We start from the raw sequence: 11,182 nt of genomic DNA, 5'->3' as shown, positions 1-11,182 counted from the left end.
CCCAACCAGTAGAGCAATCCTGTCCAGAAATTCCAGCATGTTGAGCAAATGCGGTCGCCAGCTGTTGCGTGCGAGCTCCGCCTGGCGGCTGCGTTGCCTGCGGCAACTGGGAGGCGTTCGCATGCCCCAGGAGTCTCCCGTCGAGGTGACGCATACCTCGCTCGTGATTGAGGCCGAGGCGCGACGCTTCATACATGACTGCCTGCGTCGGGTGGGCGTGCCCTTCGAGAAGCTGCGTTCCATTAGCGACTTTCTGCTCGCGGCGGATTACCGGGGTGTGCACGGCTCGGGCATCAATCGGCTGGAAATGTACCTGAGGGATCTGCAACAGGGCTATGTGGACATCACGGCGGATCCGGAGATAATCAGCGAAACGCCGGTCACAGCGCATGTGGATGGCAACTGCGCCATGGGCGTCTTTGTGGGCAACTATTGCATGGATCTGGCCGTGGAGAAGGCGCGCAAATCGGGCATCGGTTTCGTGGTGGCCAAGCGTTCGCATCACATCGGCATGGCCGCTTGGTATGCGTTCCGGGCCATGGCCAAGGGCTATATTAGCCTGGTTTTGTCGAATGCTGCGCCCATGTTGATGGCGCCGGGCGCCCAGGTCGCCAGCCTCGGAGCCAATTGCCTGGCCTTTGGCGCCGATGCAACCCATTCGCATTTCATGCTGGACATGGCCGTCACGATGAAGGAGATCGGCGCTGTGGAGTGGGCGTACATGAAGAACGAGTTTATACCGAAAACTTGGGCGGCGGATGAGTCCGGGCTGCCCACCTGCTTCCCTAGCCAGGCGCTGCGCGCCCAGCGCCTGTATCCGGCAGGCGGCAACAAGGGCTACTGCCTGGCGGCCATGATTGATGTGCTGTGCGGCGTCATGTCCGGCGCTAACTATGCGACGCGTGTGCCGCGCTGGTGGTCGGAGTGCCAGGTCGGCTGCAATCCCAATCTGGGCCTGGTCATGCTCGCCCTGGATCCGTGCGTCTTTGTGCCAGACTTTCACGAACGTCTCGACGACTTTCGACGCTGCATCGAGACCTCCAGCCCCTTGGACGAGGCCATGCCCGTCCGTATGGCCGGCCAGCCGGAGAAGCAGCACATGTACTACGTGGACGACCTCGGTGCGCTGCCCTTCCCCAACGTTCTGCTGGCCAAGTTCAAACGGATCGCGGATCTCCTGTGCGTCAAGCCTATGGAGTTGGCCTTCGCCTCCAGTAACACACAATATCACTGCATGTAGATGGCACATTACGAGTACATGTAAAAAAAAACTGGCGCCAGCTAGCGCAGCTTGTGGCAACTTTTGGTTGCACGTCCAGGTGGCGCCACAACGTATTCGCCCCCAAATTCACAGCGTCATCTATTGAGTTTATTTTTGATTATGCACCCAAGGACAATAATGGGAGTATTAAATACGTGTAACAGTTGTATAATGGCGGCGCCACAAGGAATTCGCCGCCAAATTCACAGCGTCATCTATATAGCTATCTTGTTATGCAACCAAAGGAAAATAATGGGAGTAGCGTAAATACGTGTAACAATTGTATAAAGGGATTTAAGAAAACGTGTCTGGATTCAATAATAGGTACAACTTGTGGTTAGGACAACTCGTTAACGGATGGCGCTGTTAAATATTACCAACAAGTGTTGACAAATTCCTGAATAGATATAACAAGCATTTAAACAACACTGCATATTTATGTTGAAATTTAAAAATTTAATTTATATAATTGCAAATTATTCTCATGCCTTGAGCTTCTTGCCAGGCGTTGTTGCATGTTAATGTAATAAATAATTTTAAGTTTATGTTCGGCGAACTGTGCCCAAAACTAACTACCTATATATATATATATATATATATATAAATATAAATATATATATATAAATATAAATATATATATATATATAAATATAAATATATATATATATATATATAAATATAAATATATATATATATAAATATAAATATATATATATATATATATAAATATAAATATATATATATATATATAAATATATATATATATAAATATATATATATATATATATATATATAATCAGTATTGATTCTATGTAGATAAGTCTATCTGTCTGTATGCAAACGAATCAGTATTTTTCTGGGTCTTGTTAATCCAAGACAAGCGTATTTCCGTTTTCCGATTGTGCTTGAAAATTTAATTGAGTAGAGCGAATTTGTAATACCCTAACTTTTTTGATAGATAGGGTTATTTTATTGCTCAATTAAGCTTAATTATTCTTCTAAGTAGATATAGATATAGATATAGATATAGATATAGATATAGATATAGATATAGATATAGATATAGATATAGATATAGATATAGATATAGATATAGATATAGATATAGATATAGATATAGATACAGATATAGATATAGATATAGATATAGATATAGATATAGATATAGATATAGATATAGATATAGATATAGATATAGATATAGATATAGATATAGATATAGATATAGATATAGATATAGATATAGATATAGATATAGATATAGATATAGACTTAGAAATATAGATACAGATATAGATATAGATATAGACTTAGAAATATAGATACAGATATAAAAGTTATATGTATACTGAACTAAAAGTAAGGTTGCTGGTTCTAATCCCAGTCTCGTGTATAAATGCAGACACCAGCTGAAGATCTGAACCCTTAATCTTGCTTTTGTTTAAGTAATTGCCATATAACTATATGCTGATATCTTATAAATATATTAAGTAAATGATAATAGTTGTGGGAAAAGCAAGAAATGGAGAGTGCCAGCAAAAGCGAGCATATGCCACATGTATTTCGGCTCAGCTGGGTTCCCATCTGGTTTTCTGAACTACTTAAGGTAATTGCTGCAAAGAAAAAATGCAAATTTTCTCAAATTGCGCGAATTATGCAGCTGCTGAAGGGAGCCTATAAATAGGCTCAAGCAGCGCGCGAGGGAGTCTATAGTCGGATGTCATGTCGCGCTCGCTCATTTGGATATTCCCATGGACCTGGCTGCTGCTGATCCTCACGCTGGAGGCGCACTCGGAGAGCCAGACCCTGGACGAGTTCCGGCAGCGGTATCTGCAGCCCCTGCTCTCGGCGGGCACGCGCAACTGCACGCTGAATGCGTGCGAGACACTGCGGATCATTACGCAGCTGCTGATGCTGATCAAGGCGCTGCCCAATGGAACGCTCAGCACACTGATGGCTGCGGCGCCTGTGGAGACAGCCAAACGCAGGACGAGCGCCGGCAGGGAACCAGCCGGAGAAGTTGGCGCCATGTTTAATCCGGCCGAGTTCGATAAGCGCGTGCGGCAGATCGAGAGCCGGCTGCGCTCCGTGGAGCAGCCCGTTTGGCATTTGGCCAGCGGCAGCGAGCTCGAGTGGAACCATTGCACGTCCGGTGTCTGTCGCTGCAATCCGGACACCAAGAGCTTCACCTGTTGGAACACGAACCTCAAGACCGTGCCCGTCAGCCAGGTGATACCCATGAATATGGTTGCGATCGATCTCTCCCGCAACGTGCTCTCCACGCTGCACAAGGACACGTTCCGTGGGCTGACGCTGCTCAAGGAGCTGGACATATCGAACAATCTGCTCGACTTTCTGCCCTTCGATCTGTTCCGGGATCTGGACAGTCTGCTGCAGCTGTGAGTATAAAGCCCCCATCCATTTGAGATTTATTCCAAGAGAGTCTCCCTCTCCCTTTGCAGTCGCATCCAGAACAATCAGCTGGAGGACATTGATGCGCGCACCTTCTGGAAGCTGCGCAATCTGAATCTGCTCGATCTGCACAAGAACGAGATTTCGCTGCTGCCCGAATCGCTTTTCTATCATGCCCAACGCTTGACTGTGATCAATTTGTGCGACAATCAGATCAAGAACTTTCCGCCCAACCTGCTGCGCGATCAGCTGATGCTCGAGGAGCTGGACATGTCGCGCAACCGGATCGAGCAGCTCGTCTCGGGCAGCATGCGATACCAGACCAAGCTCGAGGCCCTTGACTTTGGCTGGAATCAAATTGGTAAGGCTTTAGATCCTTTTTATTGATCTCAATTTAAATAATCTGAAACTCCTTTTAGCCAAGATCGAAGACGACTTCTTTGAGGGCCTGAAGAGTCTGCGCACCTTGAATCTGTACAACAATCGCATTAGCTCCATATCGGCCACGACATTCAATAATCTCGTCAACCTGATCACCCTGGACCTCACCATGAATCGCATCAGCCACGTGAGTTGCCTTCTAGGGTATCTTGGACTTGGTTAACATGAACTCAACTCGTTTCTCTCCTTGCAGATCGATGGACAAGCCTTTGCGGAGCTGAAAAACCTAAATGAGCTGCTGCTCGGCCAGAACTCCTTGTCCAGCATACCGGGTGATCTGTTCCTGCGGGTCGGCGCACTCACCCGGCTGACGCTCTTCTCGAACAACCTGACCACGCTGGAGGCCAACGACTTTAAGGGCCTCGACAGCCTCAAAATCCTGATGCTCAACAACAACATACTCAAGCACTTCGATGCGCGCGCCTTCGAGCCGCTCACCCAGCTGGAGAAACTGTGAGTTGAAGAAACTTTCCCCAAGCCAAAGGAAGCTCATCCTACTTTTGCCTACTTTCTTCCTACTTTTCCCCATTAGCCGCATCGACTCCAACAAGCTGATGTATCTGCCGCATGGCGCTTTGCACGGTCTGAACCAACTGGTCGCCGTCAAGCTGGACAAGAATCCTTGGCACTGCGACTGCCGGGCTTTGTATTTGGCGCGCTGGATTCGGGAATTTGTTGTGAAGCTCTGGGATGGCCAGCAGCCGATGTGCCGCGGCCCCGGAGATCTGGGCGGGCACGAGGTGGGCCTGCTGCGATATGACGATCTCTGCGATGGCCAATGGGCGAGCATGTTGTCGCTGTCGCCGCGGCTTCCGGTGCGCACACATCGCATTTCCACACCGATGAACTATACCGACTATTTCAATTTGTACTTGAAGCATATCTATAATTCCACCACGGACGAGCAGCTCAAGGAGGCGGAGATAACCAGCGTGGCCATTAAGAAGGTTCACGTCGATTAAATGCGCCCGACAAATAACTGCAAAAGTAAAGAAATCCTCAAGTTAGTTAGTTATTCGACAGGGCATCCGTTTAATGCCAGGGCTGCAATACGATTCGAACCAGCTTTCTGCTTTGAAATTTCAATTTTCACACATTCTTAAAGCCAGGTTTTGCTAACTGTTCACAGCTTTCTTTTTAGAAATTCCAATTTCCCAAGTCTTAAAGCCAGGTTTGGCTCGAAGCTGTTCGGCTTAAACCCAGTCTTGCAGCCCTGTTTAATACCCTCCGTTTCCATCAGATATGAATATATATTATATTCCTGTTCAATATCAATATTTGATTTATATGGCCATGTCCGATACTCTGTCTGCTGTGTTCTTGCAAACGATTTACTTAGCTTTAAACCTATCTAGAAAATACTCTACATAGATTTCTTTTATTTTTGCAGTTGCAGTCATAAAACCTAGAATTGGAATTGTTAAAAGAAACTTTGGTGTTTTGAAAACTTTTTTATGCTGCAAAAATTAAAACCAACATCTCATCTACATCGGATCACCATATCATGCATCATCCATAACCCATAGGAAATATATCAAAAACTGTTTTTTATTTATCTCAACAAAATCCACCAATTCGACAAACTTCGCATATAACTCATCAAATTGAACAACTACATCTATTCATTGTACTCCATCAGGAATAATCCGGCTGGAGGTTGGAAAATTTGAGTTATTTGTGTAAGTATCGAACATTTTTGCACCATGAAATACGGTATATTGTGGGAGAGTATATATATATATATATTTTTTGTAGCATCTCGATGTCTAAATAGCTTTTAAGGCTTTGTGTTTTACACGTGTCAAGGGCAAAGCCGGGGCTTACCCGCTATCCTATATAGAATCAGGTCGAAATATTCCACACACCATAACTCGTTCAAAACTCAACCGATGTTCACGAGGATTGGCTTTTTGTCCATGGTTTTTCCTCTAGATTAATCTGGCATTCAAATCTGAACACCGATTTTTTAGTCGGAATTCATGTCCAAATCTTACCCCAAGATTCGTATATAGACATGGGTCAAAATGTCCCACCCCCATAACTCGGTCAAAACTCAACCGATTTTCATGGAGTTTGGCTTTTTCTTCATGGTTTTCCCTCTAGATTAATCTGGCCTTCAAATCTGAACACCGATTTTTTAGTCGGAATTCATGTCCAAATCTTACCCCAAGATTCGTATATAGACATGGGTCAAAATTTCCCACCCCCATAACTCGTTCAAAACTCAACCGATTTTCATGAAGTTTGGCTTTTTCTTCATAGTTTTGCCTCTAGATTAATCTGGCATTCAAATCTGAACACCGATTTTTTAGTCGGAATTCATGTCCAAATCTTACCCCAAGATTCGTATATAGACATGGGTCAAAATTTCCCACCCCCATAACTCGGTCAAAACTCAACCGATTTTCATGAAGTTTGGCTTTTTCTTCATAGTTTTCCCCCTAGATTAATCTGGCATTCAAATCTGAACACCGATTTTTTAGTCGGAATTCATGTCCAAATCTTACCCCAAGATTCGTGTATAGACATGGGTCTAAATTTCCCACCCCCATAACTCGGTCAAAACTCAACCGATTTTCATGAAGTTTGGCTTTTTCTTCATAGTTTTCCCCCTAGATTAATCTGGCATTCAAATCTGAACACCGATTTTTTAGTCGGAATTCATGTCCAAATCTTACCCCAAGATTCGTATATAGACATGGGTCAAAATTTCCCACCCCCATAACTCGTTCAAAACTCAACCGATTTTCATGAAGTTTGGCTTTTTCTTCATAGTTTTCCCTCTAGATTAATCTGGCATTCAAATCTGAACACCGATTTTTTAGTCGGAATTCATGTCCAAATCTTACCCCAAGATTCGTATATAGACATGGGTCAAAATTTCCCACCCCCATAACTCGTTCAAAACTCAACCGATTTTCATGAAGTTTGGCTTTTTCTTCATAGTTTTCCCTCTAGATTAATCTGGCATTCAAATCTGAACACCGATTTTTTAGTCGGAATTCATGTCCAAATCTTACCCCAAGATTCGTATATAGACATGGGTCAAAATTTCCCACCCCCCATAACTCGGTCAAAACTCAACCGATTTTCACGAGAATTGGCTTTTTGTTCATGGTTTTTCCTCTTAAATAATCTGGCATTCAAATCTGACCACACATTTTTTGGTCGAAATTCATGTCAAAATCTTACCCCAAGATTCGTATATGGACATGGGTCAAAATTTCCCACCCCCATAACTCGGTCAAAACTCAACCGATTTTCATGAAGTTTGGCTTTTTCTTCATGGTTTTCCCTCTAGATTAATCTGGCATTCATATCTGAACACCGATTTTTTAGTCGGAATTCATGTCCAAATCTTACCCCAAGATTCGTATATAGACATGGGTCAAAATTTCCCACCCCCATAACTCGTTCAAAACTCAACCGATTTTCATGAAGTTTGGCTTTTTCTTCATAGTTTTCCCTCTAGATTAATCTGGCATTCAAATCTGAACACCGATTTTTTAGTCGGAATTCATGTCCAAATCTTACCCCAAGATTCGTATATAGACATGGGTCAAAATGTCCCACCCCCATAACTCGGTCAAAACTCAACCGATTTTCATGAAGTTTGGCTTTTTCTTCATAGTTTTCCCTCTAGATTAATCTGGCGTTCAAATCTGAACACCGATTTTTTAGTCGGAATTCATGTCCAAATTTTACCCCAAGATTCGTGTATAAACATGGGTCTAAATTTCCCACCCCCATAACTCGGTAAAAACTCAACCGATTTTCATGAAGTTTGGCTTTTTCTTCATAGTTTTCCCTCTAGATTAATCTGGCATTCAAATCTGAACACCGATTTTTTAGTCGGAATTCATGTCCAAATCTTACCCCAAGATTCGTATATAGACATGGGTCTAAATTTCCCACCCCCATAACTCGGTCAAAACTCAACCGATTTTCATGAAGTTTGGCTTTTTCTTCATAGTTTTCCCCCTAGATTAATCTGGCATTCAAATCTGAACACCGATTTTTTAGTCGGAATTCATGTCCAAATCTTACCCCAAGATTCGTATATAGACATGGGTCAAAATGTCCCACCCCCATAACTCGGTCAAAACTCAACCGATTTTCATGAAGTTTGGCTTTTTCTTCATAGTTTTCCCTCTAGATTAATCTGGCATTCAAATCTGAACACCGGTTTTTTAGTCGGAATTCATGTCCAAATCTTACCCTAAGATTCGTGTATAGACATGGGTCTAAATTTCCCACCCCCATAACTCGGTCAAAACTCAACCGATTTTCATGAAGTTTGGCTTTTTCTTCATAGTTTTCCCCCTAGATTAATCTGGCATTCAAATCTGAACACCGATTTTTTAGTCGGAATTCATGTCCAAATCTTACCCCAAGATTCGTATATAGACATGGGTCAAAATTTCCCACCCCCATAACTCGTTCAAAACTCAACCGATTTTCATGAAGTTTGGCTTTTTCTTCATAGTTTTCCCTCTAGATTAATCTGGCATTCAAATCTGAACACCGATTTTTTAGTCGGAATTCATGTCCAAAACTTACCCCAAGATTCGTATATAGACATGGGTCAAAATTTCCCACCCCCATAACTCGTTCAAAACTCAACCGATTTTCATGAAGTTTGGCTTTTTCTTCATAGTTTTGCCTCTAGATTAATCTGGCATTCAAATCTGAACACCGATTTTTTAGTCGGAATTCATGTCCAAATCTTACCCCAAGATTCGTATATAGACATGGGTCAAAATTTCCCACCCCCATAACTCGGTCAAAACTCAACCGATTTTCATGAAGTTTAGCTTTTTCTTCATAGTTTTCCCTCTAGATTAATCTGGCATTCAAATCTGAACACCGATTTTTTAGTCGAAATTCATGTCCAAATCTTACCCCAAGATTCGTATGTAGACATGGGTCAAAATTTCCCACCCCCATAACTCGGTCAAAACTCAACCGATTTTCATGAAGTTTAGCTTTTTCTTCATAGTTTTCCCTCTAGATTAATCTGGCATTCAAATCTGAACACCGATTTTTTAGTCGGAATTCATGTCCAAATCTTACCCCAAGATTCGTATATAGACATGGGTCTAAATTTCCCACCCCCATAACTTTTGGCTTTTTGTTCATGGTTTTTCCTCTTAAATAATCTGGCATTCAAATCTGACCACACATTTTTTGGTCGAAATTCATGTCAAAATCTTAGCCCTCGGATTCGTATATATACATGGGTCAAAATTTACCATTTATTCGAATTTCCACATACACCCAAGTTCCCAACCCTATTCTCTTTGTGCGTAACCTCGTATTCAAGGGTATCTCAGTTCTCGACTGTCTGAAGTTAGCTCTAGTCTGGTTCCTTGTATCCATCCCCTACCTACATATATATATATATGTATATATGCACATGGATATGGTTAATTCTCGCAGACATAACTGTAACCAGGCCTGGTAACTGCTTTGGCTGCCTCTTAAATTTGAGCACTAATTGTTGTTGTTTTCCCTGTCGGCTGCCACTTTCTGCCCGCCTTTCTATTAATTCTCGACCGCATGAGCAAATACCTTTATGGATACCTGAATGTGCTTCAAAGGAACTGCATTCACTTCGCATGATACGGACGAACCACGTCCACAGTTCCCAGTTCCCGCTCCCTTCCCATTCCCGCTTCGTGCACAAATTACTGTCGTGTCTCGCGTGCTGGGTTTTTTTTTTGCCCATGTGTCTACGTCTAGGACAAGCTTTTTACCTAACCAATTTATTGCTTCCGCTGTTGCAGCTGCCCCTGCCCCACAATCTTCCACTGCCCCTCTCCCCAGCAGGTAAGTGTCTTCCTAGGTTTCACCTGGCTCGATGCTAGTTTTTGCCCGTTGTCCTTGCAATTTCCATGTGTTGACATTGCCCGCGCTCTTTATTTTCCCATTTTTGCCCATTCACTTTCCCCGCTTTTCTCCGTGCTAGGATCCAACCCCTCGCCCTCGCCGTGCCGCGACCGTTTCCTGTAGCCAGTTTCGTGTGCTTGTCGCCGTCTATCGCTATCCCTTCCGATGTGGGCGTGACTGTGGAGGCGGTCGCATGCAGACAACAAATGCATTTTATGCTAAATTTGCAAGGCAAATATTAAAAATTGAATGCCGCTATTGTTGTTGAGCCGCGCTCGTTGTTGCTGCCTTTAAAATACCCTGTACACATTACAAGTGTGGGGTATATTGTTTGGGTGCAAATATCCGAAAGAGCGAGGGACTACACTCGGAAATATTTCCTAAAATTCAGATAACTTTTGTAAACTTTGGATAATATTTTATGAAAAGTAGAAAATATTGTGTGATAGTAGAGATTATTTTCTGTTAAAACAAAAAAACCTTTTATAATGAAGAAATGCCCAAACTAACTTACCTAACTTTGACTTTAAAAGCAACTCAAAGATTATAAGAGTCGTAAAGTTGAGCAGAGATTGATTATAAGAGATTATAAGAGCTCCTTTGACTCTTGTATAATACAGGGGTTGATTATAAGAGTTTAGAAGTGATGTAATTTATTACAATAGTTAGTTTGGCACTTGTATAAGAGATAATATAAGAGTTAGTTTGACTCTTGTATAAGATTTATTATAAGAGTTAGCTTGGCATATTGACTCGTTTACTTTACTTTAGATTGATAATATTTCACTCTTTGGATAGTTGTCCAGTTCTTAAAAGCATTGAAGAGCAATGTTCATGTTTTTTTGGGACGTACACACATTAGAATATGTCAGTTCTCAGAATTTCTATGAAATTGGAATATATCTAAATATTTATTTAGTTATTTAAAGGGTATCTCCAAGTCGGGCAGCACACACAACCAGCTGCTGTTGCTGCTGTCTATACTGAGCCTGCGGGCGCTGATTGCCTTAAAAGTGTCTGCTTTGTGTACCTCAAATGGAAGGGGGGGCTGCGGAAAGGGGGGATTGTAAACTGTCAACCCTTTTCCTGCAACAGACCCGTCATGCATAATATACAATACACAATATATAGTACAATATGTAATCATATTTTTTTTAAACGCATCTCACACGCCTCTTA

General features: G+C 42.6%; 2 protein-coding genes across 3 annotated transcripts; both read left to right on the top strand.

The window, feature by feature from the left end:
• The first annotated feature begins 17 nt into the window (after positions 1-17).
• On the top strand, positions 18-1,826 carry LOC115766918 (uncharacterized oxidoreductase YjmC). The gene has a single exon (XM_030710999.1). It carries the CDS (start codon positions 38-40, stop codon positions 1,238-1,240), a length of 1,203 nt encoding a protein of 400 aa, XP_030566859.1. The 5' UTR covers positions 18-37; the 3' UTR covers positions 1,241-1,826.
• Positions 1,827-2,581: 755 nt separating this feature from the next.
• LOC115766972 (leucine-rich repeat-containing protein 15) lies at positions 2,582-5,655 on the top strand. 2 transcript variants are annotated; one of them, XM_030711066.1, is made up of 6 exons: positions 2,582-3,660; positions 3,724-4,034; positions 4,093-4,241; positions 4,308-4,567; positions 4,647-4,929; positions 4,993-5,655. In XM_030711066.1, exons 1-6 carry the CDS (start codon positions 2,984-2,986, stop codon positions 5,074-5,076), a joined length of 1,764 nt encoding a protein of 587 aa, XP_030566926.1. In that variant the 5' UTR covers positions 2,582-2,983; the 3' UTR covers positions 5,077-5,655. The 2 variants fall into 2 exon arrangements, with proteins under 2 accessions (XP_030566926.1, XP_030566925.1); XM_030711065.1 differs by having other exon boundaries at positions 2,585-3,660; positions 4,647-5,655.
• The last annotated feature ends 5,527 nt before the right edge of the window (positions 5,656-11,182 follow it).

This window comes from Drosophila novamexicana, unplaced genomic scaffold (genome assembly GCF_003285875.2).
Source record: "Drosophila novamexicana strain 15010-1031.04,08,12 unplaced genomic scaffold, DnovRS2.1 tig00001292-arrow-arrow-pilon, whole genome shotgun sequence".
NCBI lineage: Eukaryota > Metazoa > Arthropoda > Insecta > Diptera > Drosophilidae > Drosophila > Drosophila novamexicana.
The sequence above is the reverse complement of the archived record's forward strand: the minus strand, read 5'-3'. Positions and strand labels throughout refer to the sequence as shown.